Source organism: Morus notabilis, unplaced genomic scaffold (genome assembly GCF_000414095.1).
Source record: "Morus notabilis unplaced genomic scaffold, ASM41409v2 Scaffold315, whole genome shotgun sequence".
Lineage (NCBI taxonomy): Eukaryota > Viridiplantae > Streptophyta > Magnoliopsida > Rosales > Moraceae > Morus > Morus notabilis.
The window spans coordinates 207,163-222,692 of NW_010360512.1; the positions used below are offsets into that span (position 1 = coordinate 207,163).

The 15,530-nt window shown below is 32.8% G+C and overlaps 1 protein-coding gene across 1 annotated transcript; it reads left to right on the plus strand.

The window, feature by feature from the left end:
• The first annotated feature begins 6,871 nt into the window (after positions 1-6,871).
• On the plus strand, positions 6,872-10,172 carry LOC21399477 (protein DETOXIFICATION 54). Its single transcript, XM_010096546.2, has 4 exons — positions 6,872-6,939; positions 7,032-7,107; positions 7,210-8,154; positions 9,597-10,172. Exons 2-4 carry the CDS (start codon positions 7,054-7,056, stop codon positions 10,170-10,172), a joined length of 1,575 nt encoding a protein of 524 aa, XP_010094848.1. The 5' UTR covers positions 6,872-6,939; positions 7,032-7,053.
• The last annotated feature ends 5,358 nt before the right edge of the window (positions 10,173-15,530 follow it).

Sequence of the window (15,530 nt, forward strand, 5' to 3'; positions counted from 1 at the left end):
ATTATATATTATGATTGTATTATAATAATAAATAATTATATAACGATAATTATAATTATGTATATTATATCCTTATAATTTTACATATATAATATTAGTTATTAAATGATTATATTAATATATATGATATTAGTTATATTAACATGAGGGATAATTTTGTCAACATGAAAATATTCATATCTCATTCTATTGCATTTGTAAAAGTAGAACCAAACAAATGAATTATATTTCCTTTTCATTCTATTCTATTACCATTTCCATTACCATTCCTATTAACAACTTTAATTTTAAGATAAAAAAGAATGAAATGTGCGCAAGTATTGTAGTTACTCTTGCAAGCCATGTTACATCAATAACATGTAACATCAATGAGATAAACCAAACATTGATTTAAACTTGATCATCTGATGAACCCGCAAAACAAGCAAGCTATTTGATTCCATATAACAGCCTATGATTCTCCCACACACCAAACATTGATTTAAAATTGATCATCTGATGAACCTGCAAAATAAACAAGCCCTTTGATTCCATATAATAGCCTATGATTCCCCCACACACCACCCTGCAATCTGGATATGCTTTCTAGCTCAAAACCCGCACACCTAATCGGGTGGGAATGTGGCCAATATTGACGGTTTCGAGTTGGTCTATTTGACCTGACTTAAATTTGTAGTTTAATACTAGGAAAAATGAGATAAATATCTCTCAAAATGCATAAGTCTTAGATTTTCACCTTTTACTCTTGATTAATACTCTTTAGTAAAAGAATTATATTAATCAAAATGACATTAATAAACAGTGAAAGATAAAAATATTAGAACAATGCATTTAAAGAGTGAGTTCGTCAATTTTCTCAATAGGATAACAATGAGAAAAGTACAGGGTTTATTATGGTTTTGTATAAGTCTATTATTTATGTCATTTTAAATAATTGAGTGTTATTGTGACTTTTTATTTTTTTTTATTAATTGAATAATAATGTTTATTTTGACGGAGTAGCATAAATAATATGTTTACTATCTATAGTGGTATTTTTTATTTCTTTCCACATATAATACAAATATTCCTGGTCTTTTTTTTTTTTATTTTTCCCTTTATTATTCAAATTGCATTAGACCTAGTAAATTAATCTAATGATTGAAAGTATTTGCATGGAAAAACCATAGTTGCTCTCAGGTAGTGGATCAGCCAAAGCTGCTCCAACATGTTTATATAAATAAAAGGATTAATTTCAAAAATTCCTCGTGAATTATGATCATTTAACACTTTACTCTCTGAATTTTAAAAAATAACATCCGTTCTCCCTGAACTTTGTTCCGTTAACAAGTTTTCCCCTTCTGTTACAATAAGTGACGGAATTGCCAAGTGTCACTTATTTAGTGAGAATTAAAAACGCAATTATGCTTATACCCTCCTAATCAGATAATTCTCTATTTTTATTGAAAAAATTCCTCATATTCGTTTTCATTTTGCTTCTTTTTTTTTCCTCACCTCATCGCCTTGGAAATGAGTGATTAGTGTAAGCAATGATGTAGCAGAGTACCACCGTGCAAACCCACCTAGCGTGAGACTTTCTAGACCTTCATCAACTTTTAGCGACCCCGACGAATTGACCGAAACAGTCACCGCGACAACTCCGGGGACCAAACAGCTCTGGCGGTGATGTAACTTTTGCGGACTTCCGCAACAAGAACTTCGGTGACAAAAGTGTGGAGGCAAACCCCAGCGTCGGCGGTGACTCCAGCGACGAGGGCGACAACCCCAACAATGACGACGCAAGCGATTTGGGCAATACAAGTGACGACGTTCATACCAGAGTCCGGCTTGACGGTGGCGACTTGCAGCCTTCATCGCCATCTCGTGCTACAAAGGAACTTATGTTGTTGCTTCCAAGACTGAAACCGAGCATCTCTAGCGTGAGCTTGGCGGCAGCGTTGTTCAAGGAAGAGGAAGATGAGGAATTTTTTCAATAAAAATGAGGAATTATCTTATTATGACGGTATAAACGTAATTACGCTTTTAATTCTTACTAAATAAACGACACGTGATAATTTCGTCACTTATTGTAACAGAAAGAGAAAATTTGTTAACGGAATAAAGATAAAAAAAACGGATGTTACTTTTTAAAATTTAAAAAACAGTGTTAAAATGATCATAATTCATGAGAAATTTTTGAAATTAATTGAAAGGCAAAAGGATGCCGAGTTGGGAAGGCGGTAAAACAATATGTTTTCTTATTATAAATTTAATAAAGCAAAACATATGTATCATTTGTCGATCCAATAGAAAGCTGTACTGCTCATTCCCGTTCTTATTTTTAAGCTTTACAACAATATTTTAGCTTCAACTTTAAACTCTGACAACGAGATGAGTTTGTCATTTGTGGTGCTTTTAGTACAATAATTTGTAATTTGATTTCTTTAAGATACCCTAAATTCTGGATTATATATTAGTTTACCACAGGCTTTTATTCTTTACCTAACTAACCCATAACTTTTATTTTTCAAAGAATATATATACATATATAAAAATTTATTTAGTGAAATCCACGCGTTGCATATTAAAAAAAATGAATGCAACGACCCTTTTGAAAAGTTGTATTATAAGTCGAATAGTTGTAGTTGAAATAAAATAAAAAAATACATGTTAAGAAAATAACGCTTTAATTATGGTAATATATGTCGTAGAATAAATAACTAAATGGGTGCACAGTATCTAATAGTAGATGTATCACTTGAGATCACATATTCGATATATATGTTATAAGGTACGTGATGAAAATATTAAAAACATGAGAACAAATGGAGTTTTAAATTACTCTAGAAAATATGTAGTTGTAAACCTGAGAAGATAGAAGATTAAAAATAGCTTTTGGATTAGTTATTTGAATGATAAGAGCTTAGATTGTTAAAAATTATTACTATTCCCCTCCCATAATTTTTTTTTTTTTTTTTTTTTTAAAAGAGCTTGAACTGGGAAGTTAATTTATTTGGAAAAATATTTCTAATATCTATTTTACTTTTTTTAGTACCCATGGACGATTAAAAGAAATCGAATCTATGTCTCAAAATGTTGTTTTAACTTTTTTTTAATTCTAAACTGTACCTTAAAAAATAGAGATTTTATTTTAGAAAATGCTTAATGCCCGGGGATATCTCCTTATAGACACAAAGAATGTGTCTCATATGAGGCCCATTAAGTGGGCCCTCATTATCTGTCTGATGGAGAGAAATCTCGACGGGATATATAACATTACTTTTTTATTTTTATTCTTTTACTATGTAAAAGTATGGATTTTTTTCAATAAGATAGAATTAATTTATGACCGTTTGATTTAATTAAAATTATATTAGATTAAAAAAATATAAAATAAATAATTTTTGATATAAAATTTGACGGTTGAAAATACGAAATTATTAGTAGTTCATTTTTTTTAGTCCTACTAGATAAACTTCCGTAAAGTAAATGTAAATAGTTTTCCGGGCAAACCCATAAAGTTTTAATTAAAAGCTTTTTGAGACAAGTTAAAGCCTTTCTAACATGTTAATCGAAACAGTAAGACATATAGAATCTCCATAATACAACCTTTTTATAATGTTTCCTCTTCTTTGCTTCTAATGGAGAACTTTCCCCTAAAATTTTAAATGAAATGGAAAAATACTTACAACACATAAACAGAGCTTAATTACACAATCTAAAGAAATATACCACGCACTTTAGGAATGAAAATTTTGTGGGTAAAGGGGAAGCTCTTTCAAAAGCGCTTTAACCGAATCAAGTATCGAATTTTCACAGCTATCAAACACTAATATTGGGGTCCTAATCTCCTAGCTTTAGTTTTACTTTTACTTTTACTTTCAAAAAACAAATTCAATGGTTGGTTTTCTATAAAAGTAGATGTTGAAAGAAAAGATTAGGAAAATAATTAAATACCGTGCCTTTTTACTAAAAGGAATTCACTTGTCCCTTATGTTTTTAATTTGGTTTAATTAGACCTTTTTTAGATAAAATAAAATTTCAAATAATTTAGGCCGATTAACATAACGGATTCTACCCAAAAAAAGAAAGAGAAAATGAGAGAAATAGGTTAAGATTTGAGAGGAATTAAATTAATTGACTAATGTTCAAGAGGAGTTAATAAATAGGCTAATATAATGTAAATTCAGATTTACAACCATCTGAAATTCTAAAAATAAACTTAAATGAGATTTCTCTACCTTTTGAGCAACACTACTATCGTGTGCCTCTCTCTCTCTCTTTCTCTTTCTCCTACTTGTCCTCTCCTCCCTCATAAACCCTACTATCTCTTGTCCCTCTCTCTCGTTGTCATTGTTGGTCATTCTCTCACCATTGTTGTCCGCCTTCCCCACTCTCACCGTCATTGTCCGCCTACGCCACTATCTCTTCCCCTATCTCTCATTGTCGTTGTGCATGGTAAATCTAGGTATATCCAGATTTATTAAGTTAAAATCACTTAAAAAAAAACAAATAAATTAGCATCATTTTTTTAAGAACCGTACAAATTCTAATAGTAGATCCACTCACGATCCTTTAACCTTTGTTAGTTCATCGCCTGGTCTGGAGATCGCACCACTAGTTATGCATTATGAACACAATCATTGAAGAAAAAATCATCTTACTCTGAATTCATACATAAAGGTCATGCATTTTTGAAGCCGAAATATTAACTGTCAAAAAAATGAGGTACTAATAAGCAAACCGACGAGATACTAAGGATGCTTTACCAGGTACATTTACAGCTTCAATGAAAAACAAACTGCTTTACCCACAGACAAAATATACATATATATATATATATATATACTAGGTCAATTTGAACGATCCAAAAAGAAAGATAAAGGGAAACAATAAATGGATGGGGTTGGACTATATAAGTCGTCTTAGAAGTGAAAGTTCGGGCGGCCCGTCAGACCCAAATGAGAATTTCAGACTGGGCCGGCCCATATTTTTCATCTAATCGGCCCGGGCCAAGCCAACCCTAATAAGAGGAGGGTTGGCCCCGGCCCCGCTTGAAATTTACAAGATATTCTAAGAAAATAATTTCAAAAAAAAAAAAAAGTGGCCGGCCCGAATAAGATTTCAGGTTTGAAACATAGGGTCGGCTTAACCCAGTCCGAACACTTAAGCGAGTCGAGATCTAGTCAACAATACTCAGTCTCAGGCCGACCCCTTTAGTCCGGTCTAAACTTACAACTCTAAATCGTCTATCTATATGATTCACCATTGTGTAAATGGCTCATAATTTATGTTATTCGTAATACATATATCATTTTCTATTCGATTTTAAAAGTTCAAAAAAATACGAAAAAAAAACAAAAATTAAATAACTAAAACCAGTTGTTTTGGATGTAGAAAAAGAAACAATAGAGGATGGATCTGGTTTTTTATAAATACTAGTTTTATAACATGCTCTGCACGGATTGTCGTGTTGAAGACACTTAAAAATTTTATTGTTTACCGAATAATGATAAATTCATTTATACAACTATTTAAGAATTTTTAAATATGTAGATAACAATTTACAAAAAAAAAAAATTAAGCAGAGACACATTTGAAGAAAATTATTTTAACTAACTAAAAATAAAATAGGAAGACATATGAAAAAATTACTCTATGAAAGTAAAGTGAGGAACAATATATTTTTAAAACACACAAAATGTAAAATGTAAAAAGAATTCAAAAAAAAAAAGAAAAAAAAAGAAAAAAAAAAAGAGATATGAAGGGACTGTTACGTAACAATCTCATAAAAAAGAATTTTAGGCCGTGTTTAGAATTGATCCCTTTTTTTTATGTTTTTTGAGAAAAAAATAAAAATATTTTTAAAATAACGTTTGGCGTAATAAAGATAAAAAACATAAATGAAAATAACTTTTAGTCATTTTTTCATTTTTTTGTTTTCATTTTCTCCTTTCTCGAGTAGAGAAAGAAAGAAAGACATTAATAAGTTCTTTTACACTGAAAATAATTTCTTAATAAAACTACTAAATACATTTTTAAAAATAATTTGTGTCTGAAATTAAAAACGTTTTTATTTTTATTTTCATATAAAAATAAAATTATTTTAAAATAAATTTTAAAACCGCGCTTAGTTTTTTTTATGTATCCTTAGATATATAGAATGGGATAAGATATTAAAAAATATAAAAAATAGCCTATTATTAAGTTGGTTTATTTGAAAAAAGTAAAACGACACGTGTAGGAAAAAAAAAAATGGTATTTAATTCCATGTAATAAGGGTGAGGACACCACATAGAACCTCCCACGTAAAAAAAAGAGAGGAAAAAAAAATTTAAAAATAAAACGGCCGTAATGCTAAGCACAATTTTCTGGTGCTCTTTACATTTTTCCATATATCATGGTACCAGAGTGCAGAAAAAGCACTCAAATACTTCCATTGCATCAGGAAAAATCCACAATCCAAGGCATAATAAAACTTAAAGAAACGGACCCTTCACTTCACTCTCTCCCTCTCTCTCTCTCTCTCTCTCTCTCTCTCTCTGTTTTTTGTCCGTCTCTCTCTCTCTCTGCCCACTTCACTTCTCTCTCCCTGTCAAACAAACAGCAACAACAGCAATAATGAGAAGCCTTATGAAACCCTTCCTCTTTTCTATTCGATGAAGGACTCCTCTGTTTCTCTCTCTCTCTCTTATTTCTTTATCTGGCCATCGCTTTCCCCACTCTTAAAAACCGCCCCTTTCCTTTCCCATGTCGTTTCCTCTCCTCTGCCAACACCATGGTTTTTGCTGTAGCCGCCATTAGCCAGTCCTTTCACTTTCACTCTCCACCCCAATACACTTTCACTTCCCCAACTTCCAACTTCTTTTAGTTTTACCATTTCTTCTCTTCCTCTTCTTTCTCTTCATTCTATTGCGTCTTTTTCTTCATTTTCCGCATACCCATTACTCTCTTCTTAAGGTAAAAAGCTATGTTTCTTGCAAAAATAACATTTGGGTTTCATTTTTTCTTTTCCCTTTTCTACTGTTTGATCGAACTTTGCCTTTTCACAGATTTCCTGTAGCAACAACAACCATGGAAGAGAAAGACCCAGATATCTCTTTCAGCAAATTCCCCTCTATTTCTCAGGTACTAAAACCCAAAACAAAACCCACACAAAAAAAAAATAGTGTTGTCAACTTTCTCTTTCTTTCTCATTTCCTCTGTTTTTTTTTTTTTTTTTTCCAACAGATTATAGAAGAACTTGGAGACCTCTGGGGCTTAGCCTTACCAACAACCGGCATGAACTTACTAGTATTCTTCAGAGCCGCCGTGTCAATCCTCTTCCTGGGCCGTCTGGGTAGCCTGGAACTCGCCGGCGGCGCCCTCTCGTTGGGTTTCACAAACATCACGGGCTACTCCGTAATGATGGGCCTGGCTTCGGGCCTCGAGTCCGTCTGCAGCCAAGCCCACGGCAGCAAGAACCACGACCTCCTAATCCTCTCTTTCCAACGCATGGTCCTAATCCTCCTCACCGCGTCCCTCCCCATCGCCCTGCTCTGGCTCAACCTGGAGAGGATCATGGTGGCCATGGGCCAGGACAGGGAAATCACTGCCATGGCCGCCACCTACTGCCTCTACTCCCTCCCGGACCTCCTCACCAACACCCTGCTGCAGCCTCTGCGGGTGTTCCTCCGCTCGCAGCAGGCGGCGCGGCCGATGATGTTCTGCACGCTGGCGGCGGTGGCGCTGCACGTGCCGCTGAACGTGCTGCTGGTGCCGGTGATGGGGCTCGGGGTGGCGGGCGTGGCGGCGGCGTCTGTGGCGACCAACGTTAGCATGGCGGGGATGATGGCGGGGTATTACTGGTGGTGGAAGAACAAGGGAGAGGCCGGTGCCGGGGCGGGGGTGAGGTGGAAGGGAATTGAGGAGGTGGTATTTGGTGGCGGCGGCGGTGGTGGTGGTGGTGGCGGAATGGGAGTGGGAGTGGGAGTGGGAATGGTGGAGTTGCTGAAGTTGGCGGTGCCGAGCTGTTTGGGGATATGTTTGGAGTGGTGGTGGTATGAGATAGTGATAGTGATGTCAGGGTACTTGCCGAATCCAACACTGGCCGTGGCTGCAACTGGGATTCTTATTCAGACCACTAGCATGATGTATACTGTCCCCTTGGCTCTTTCTTGCTGTGTCTCTACCAGGGTCAGTCTCTCTCTCTCTCTCTCCCTCCTGTCCCCTCTCTCTCTCTCTCTCTCTCTCTCTCTCCCTCTCTCTATCTATCTATCTGACTTTCCCACTTTTTTTTTCTTTTTTCAATATTCTTTCATTCTTTAATTCTTCAATTTAGAAACAAAAATATTAAAAAAGTTTTCTAGTAGACAAGGAGAAAAAAAAAACAATAATTGACTGATTGGTTCTGTTTAATTAAAGTTTTACGAGTGAAAATACTGTAAAAAAAAAAATTGAATCTTTATAAGTAAAAATATAATGTTTGAATTGTTTAAAACGCAAACCAAATGTAACATAAATTCATAATATGATATCATATAACATCAAGTTTTATTTTTATATGATATAAATCGGATTTAAAACTTGTCTTAGCTGTGAGTTTTTTTTTTTTTTTAAACCATGGTGCATAATTGTCAAAAAAAGAAAGAAAAAAAGAGGATTTAGACACAAGTTATCAACAAAAAAATCAATCATTAAATACTGAATGCAACTAATATATGAATTAGAAGTGCTCTTTCTAGTTAATAGCGAGGTTGAGCTGAAGACTTCATGTTTGGTACTCGTACACTAGTGACATTCTCTTTTATTTATATTTTTTTGGAAGCTTTTTATGAATATGATGGACAAACTTCAAAGTTTACAATATTTGCTAGTGCCTGTACCATTGTTATATTGGATTTTAATGGATTTCACACACAATAGATACTCGTACCAAACTTGTACCTTTTTTTAATATTTTGATGTGACATTTATGCACTATACAATAAAAGACACACATGAAATGGAGTAATCTCCGTCAAAAACAAAAAAACAAAAAAAAAAAAAAAAAGGGCACGAGAAACAAGCACTCTAGAGCTCCACTTTGTTGCTAAAAAAAAAAAAAAAAAAAAAAAGCACCAATTCCGTGAGTGTGCGAGGCAATTTGTTTTATGCAAAACAGAAATACCAGACCGGAGTTTCCCTACTAATATTCTAATTCATGGAATGGGGTTCTCCAAAATTCCAAGATTTTATTTGTCCTACGTTTTGTCATACACTGAACATATTCATATAATTTATCTTTGCATTATAACAAGTGTGGCTTTTAAAAACGTTGAAGGCCGAAACACGTGAGATTGTTGTGAGGCCAAAACATAGGAATGCTCCTTTGTTAGTGTGTGAGCAGAGAGATTTTTTTCCCCTTTTTTTGAGCACTGTAAGATAAGAGATGAGATTTATATCCCACTTTTTTAAAAAAAAAAAAAAAATTTAAAATGATAGAATTTAAAGAGTGGCACAACACGATAGAGGCGAATTAGGGGGTATAATTTTTTTATTTTGTCAACATCAAAATCCTAATTATTTTATAGATATAATAATAATTCAAACCGTTTTCTTGCAGTGTTTTCTCGAACCTATTAACAGCTCTTATGCAGGTTGGGAATGAGCTTGGAGCTGGCAAGCCCTACAAAGCCAAGCTTGCAGCCATGGTTGCCTTAGGATGCGCTTTCGTGATTGGCTTCATCAACGTGACGTGGACGGTTATACTGAGAGAAAGATGGGCCGGGCTTTTCACGAAGGACGAGCTCGTCAAGGCCTTGGTCGCATCGGTTATGCCAATCATGGGCCTGTGCGAGCTCGGAAACTGCCCGCAAACGACGGGCTGCGGCATCCTCCGGGGCACGGCTAGGCCCGTCGTGGGCGCCCGGGTCAACTTGGGCTCGTTCTACTTTGTGGGCACTCCTGTTGCGGTTGGGCTTGCATTTGGGCTCAAGGTTGGGTTCGCTGGGCTGTGGTTTGGCCTCATGTCTGCTCAGCTAGCTTGTGTCGTGTCTATTCTTTATGTTGTGCTTTGCCGTACGGATTGGGAGGCTGAGGCTTTGAAGGCCAGAAAACTAACTGGTTTGGAAATGAGTGCATTAGGAGACACAAACCGTGAAGAAGATGAAGAAAGCAAAAGCTTTTTGGGTGATAGAAATGATAACGTGGATGATGTTTTCTGGACAGAATAAACAAATCCACTTGTGGTGTTTAAGCCCTAGAAATTTTTGACACCAATTACAAGCTGCTGTGTAATAAAATTTACTGCCTTTTGGAGTTTGATGCTATTATATGGCAGACTGTAATCAGGTTAAAAACTGATGGTACCTCATTGTTGTAATGAAACTTGGGATGTGAAATATTTTGCAAGTTTTTATTTTTATTTTTTATTTTTTTTTTCAAAGCTGACATTTATATTTAGAGAGGGTCTCCTGGTTGGACAATTTCTTTAGTCGTTGACAATTCGTATCTACATGTCAGGATATTGTCAGGTTAAGAGTCAATATTTTCTGGAACTACCACATCCCTAACACGACTTGCAACACGAATGGGTGAAAAATCCCAACCATAATCTTAATACAGGTCGACATTAACACGACTCATACGGACTCATTACACTCAACCCGAAATCAATTTTACTTTAAATTTACATTTTATGCACTAAAATCATATAAAAAGAACATAAAATGCATAAGTTCTTAAAATTAAGACCGTTTCATACCACAACATCTAATTAAGTCTAAAAAATTTAAAACACATCTAAACAAAAGTAGGGAAAAATATTTTAATAATAATATAGGGCTTGTTCTTTTACAATAAAACTCAGGAAAAAATTTAAACTCAAGTTATAACTTTATTTAAGTTCACGTTCTTTTAAATTTTAATTTTACTTAACTTTATTTAAGTTACAACTTTAACTCAAATTATAACTTAAATTTAATTTAAAAACTACATTCAAATTACACTTAAATTACACTTTAAAAGAATAACCCCATAATAACTGAGTGGGTTAATTTAGTGTCACCATATTGACACAAACACAACTCGTTTTTTACCGATTAATTATAAGTCAACACTAACATGATGCGTGGTTTATTTTTTCAATATAAATCCGTAAAAAATCGTGTTCTGTTGATGTCATGTCATCCTATTGTAACTTGTATTGTCAACCAAAGCTGTGGGTGAATTGAAGGAATACCACTTTTAGAGAATTGACATTTGAATATAATATTTATAATACGAACAAAATTAATGTGGTATTTAGTTCATAGATTTAAATCATGCGGTAAGAATGAATAACTTTCAAAGTGATATCGAGTCTCGGTTATCAGGTTGTAAATAAAATGTCCTCAATGTCTAAAAAAAAAACTCAGAATCGTTTAATTCACTGATTTGAGTTTTTAATTTGAGTTGATATGTGACTTTATGTGAGAGTTTTTTACTGTAACAAAAAAAATATATATGATTATTTCTTAGAGCTTTTTATTTTAATAAAACTCAAAATCTAAATTCGAATCAATAAAATGAACGAGATCTCAATTGTACTAAAATGATAATTAGCCTGCAGATTGGATCATGATCTTTGGAGTTTGGTTCATGGATTCAAATCATATGATTAGAACTATTTTTAATTTACGTGTATTTTTTATGAGAGAAAATACTGTAGCGAACTACGAACTAAGATTCAAATCAGGAAACGAATCTAGATACCAAACGAAAAAAGTCATTTTTTTGGAATAAATGCGAGCGGATAATGATGAGATTTTTGTACTGAACATCAGAAAAAGGTTTTCCAAAACCACTTTTTAAAGGTGAACATCTTGAATATAACAATAAAAGGGGTTGAATTAAGGTGTCAATTCATATTATGTGTCATATTTTAATTATTTTTTTAAAATTTACAATTAATTTGAACACGATCGCAACACGAACACGACAAGATTACAATATAAATTGACACAACACGAAAATAACTCGTGACACAAAATTAGCATGTGAACCCGAAATTGATACGAGAATTGTATATTTTTATTTAGTTTTTTACATATTAGAAATAACTTAAAATTCATAACACACTAAAATACAATAACATCCATTAAAATTAAGCGAATAATAGTATAAGATTTCAAGTAAAGATATCATAATATCACAAGTTTCTAATAAAATAAAAAATATGTAATGAAAAATATAAGTATTTTATAGTTTTTTACGGGTTTCGTGTCGTATTCGGGTTAGGTGAGTATAACTCAAAATTGACCCATATTTTTCGTGTCAATTTCAGATCGACTTAATTCTGACCTGAACTTCTTTTTTCTCAACTTTAACCCGTAAAATTCGTGTCATTTTCGAATCGTATTTTCGTATCGTGACTTATATTATCAACTCTAGCTTGAACCCACTAATTCAAAAGGTCTAAAAAGATTTAAGAAAGGTGATCCTACTTTATGAAATTTGGATTCTCGTTGTCAGTCCCTTCCAAAAAATTAAATTACATACTAAATTTACTATTGAGAAAAAGAAGAAAAGGGCACAGAAGGGACATCACAGAAATACACACCAAGGAATTGATCTTATGATTACTTTTAAGTTCTAAATGAACAAATCTAATAAGTTAAAATATAATAATGGAATCAATACTTCGTTCCGATTCCCAATATATAGGTTTTATGCATGCTGATGCTAGAAAGGAGACGAAGTAAAAAATATATCTAGGTTTTATAAATTTGGGAACTTTAGCTGGTGGAAATCTTGTACGCTGACGTGTTTCTGAACCTCAATTTACATCAAGATAATCGGCTTCGTTCACTTCGTTGATTCGAGTTTAGAATTTGAGTTGAGATGTGACTTTATGTGAGAGCTTTTTACTGTAGTAAAAAAGTTAGATGTGATTGTTTGTGAGAGCTTTTTACTGTAGAAAAACTCAAATTCTAAACTCGAATCAGCGAAGTGAACGGGGCCGTAATAAATTTAATACAGACTTGATTCAAAATAATAGAGTACTAGCAGTGCTTTTATACATATCTACAAATATATAATATACATGTTAAAGTATAAAATTATTGTTCACCCATGTCTTAATAACTTAAGTTTTTGGGATGAAGTGGTAAATTAACATAATATTAGAACGGGAGGTTCTGAGTTTAAACCCCCGTAATTACACTCTTTATCCCCATTTAAAATTGCCAACAGTACATATATAAACGACTTTTAAAAGCTTATGGGTACTTGAATAAAGTTGAGTAAAATTAAATAAAATTGGAACTTAAAAGAATATGAACTTGAATAAAGTTGGAACTCGAGTTATATTTTTTTGAATTTTTTAGATAAAAGAACAGGCCCTATGTTTCTACCCATGGTTACATGTTACTGTTCAAATTATAATTTTTTAAGGGTAATATGCTAAAATGACTATCCAACAAAGTAAAATTAGCAAAATGACCTTCTTCTATTTTTTATGAAGAAAGACATTTACTCATTCTTTGTAAAAATATGTCATTTTACAAATAAAAGTTTTTGAGAAATTATTTTACTAATAAAACTTTTCAAAGAGTTATTTTTACGAATGCCTCTTTTTTTTAATGCATATCAAAGTCACATTTGATGATGTGGTGTTTTACATGTGAGTTGTTATAGTCGATTAAGCAACTAATTAGCCTTAAACACGGATTAAAAGGGTTATTTCTTCTTTTTTTCTCTCTTAATTTTCTGACAATTAAAATAAGAAAGTCAACAATTTATACACCCCTACAATACCAGCGTTAATCAGTAGCCCGTAGGGATGTAAATGGGTTTGGTGCCCTAATTGTGACATTCAAAAAATGTAATCTAACACGTGTACTATTATGTATTACACTTGAACAAACCAGATATTACACACACATGTAATCATAGGATAAAAAAATCACATTTCTCGAAGTGTAGAGATGCCGGACTTATAAAGACTACGTATCTATATATATTTGCCATATATTTTGGATCTCATTAAGCCCTTTTGTTTTAAAACTGTAGTTCATGATTCAAATTGATGTTTGATAGAGGACAATTTAAAAACAATTCAAACCAATAATAATGATTCAAACCCTTTAGATATTAGAATTTACATTCCCTTTTAAATTCTAACTTTTTCGTTTAATTATGATTGAGATGATTTTTTTTAATGTGTTCATAATGAAAAGATAAACATTTTTGGATATCATTTACAATGAGATTTTATAATTCCGATTGAGATGATTTTTTTTATGTGTTCATAATGAAGAGAGAAACAAATCCTCGTCTATATTACATATTTTTTAATATCATTTATAATGAGATTTTATAAGATTTGTTGCAAAACTCTAATGACAGTTTTAAACATTTTATCTAAACACAGTTTAAATTTTATTTACAATTCAAGTTATAATTTATTTATATATCTAAACACCAGTTTAAATCACAATTCAATATACCATAATTTAAACCACCACAGCTCAAACTAATTAACAATTTGAACCAAACAAACCCAAATCATTTAAATATTGTTTCCATCATGTACTTCCTTCATATATCAAGAAAATAGATATCAGATAAACCTAGACCTAAGAGCGTAGGGAGGGTCAGATATGGACAAGATCGACAGGGGAGGCGCGCGCCTGCAGGAGGTGGCTACAGTGTTGTGCGTAACCCGTTTAATTCGTTAATTTAAATTTTTAATTCGAGTTAAGATATGAGTTTATATGAGAGTTTTTTTATTGTAATAAAAAAATTAGATATAATTATTTCTGAGATCTTTTTACTATAGTAAAACTCAAATTTTAAACTCAAATCTGTGAAATGAACGGGACCGCTTTTCTTTTCTTTTGTTTTTGTTTTTGTTTTGTTTTTTTTGTTTTTTGGTGTGAATAATGTATACTTAAATATAAACACATAATAATCAAATCCATATATGTGAGCAAAAAATAAATAAATAACAAGCATATCAATATTTGTCAAGATTATTAATATACACGCAGGCTTATTTCCAAAATATATATACATATATATACATATATACACATATATACACACGCACGCACGCACGCAGTTAACAGCCAAAACTAGCGTTCCAAGAATCCCAAAAGTGGTACTTTACTGTAAACTCCATTGGAGCCATACCCACGTGATCTAACTTTGACATCTTTCGCCGGCAGACCCAACCAAATCTAACAGATAAACTAGAGCATATTTACATGTTTTGAAATTGACTTATCTATTTGTCCTCACATGACAAGCCTGGATACCCGTACACTTGGCACGCTGGGGATGACTCTCATGTTTTTCCTTTTGTTTTTTAAAACGAAATTTGCATAAAGTTGAACTATTATCTTTTTGGCTGCTGCTTTTGTTCTCTGATTTTGTGTTGTAATATTCGTCTCTCGTAACAAAATTAATTGTGAATTTAGGTGAATAAACATTATTCTTGATGAGTTCATCATATTGAGTAATGTAACTGTTTTTTTTTTTTTTTTTTTTTTTTTAATTTTTAGATTTTTTTTTTTTAAGCTTTTTTCCTTTTTTTGGCTGGGGTTTGTTAA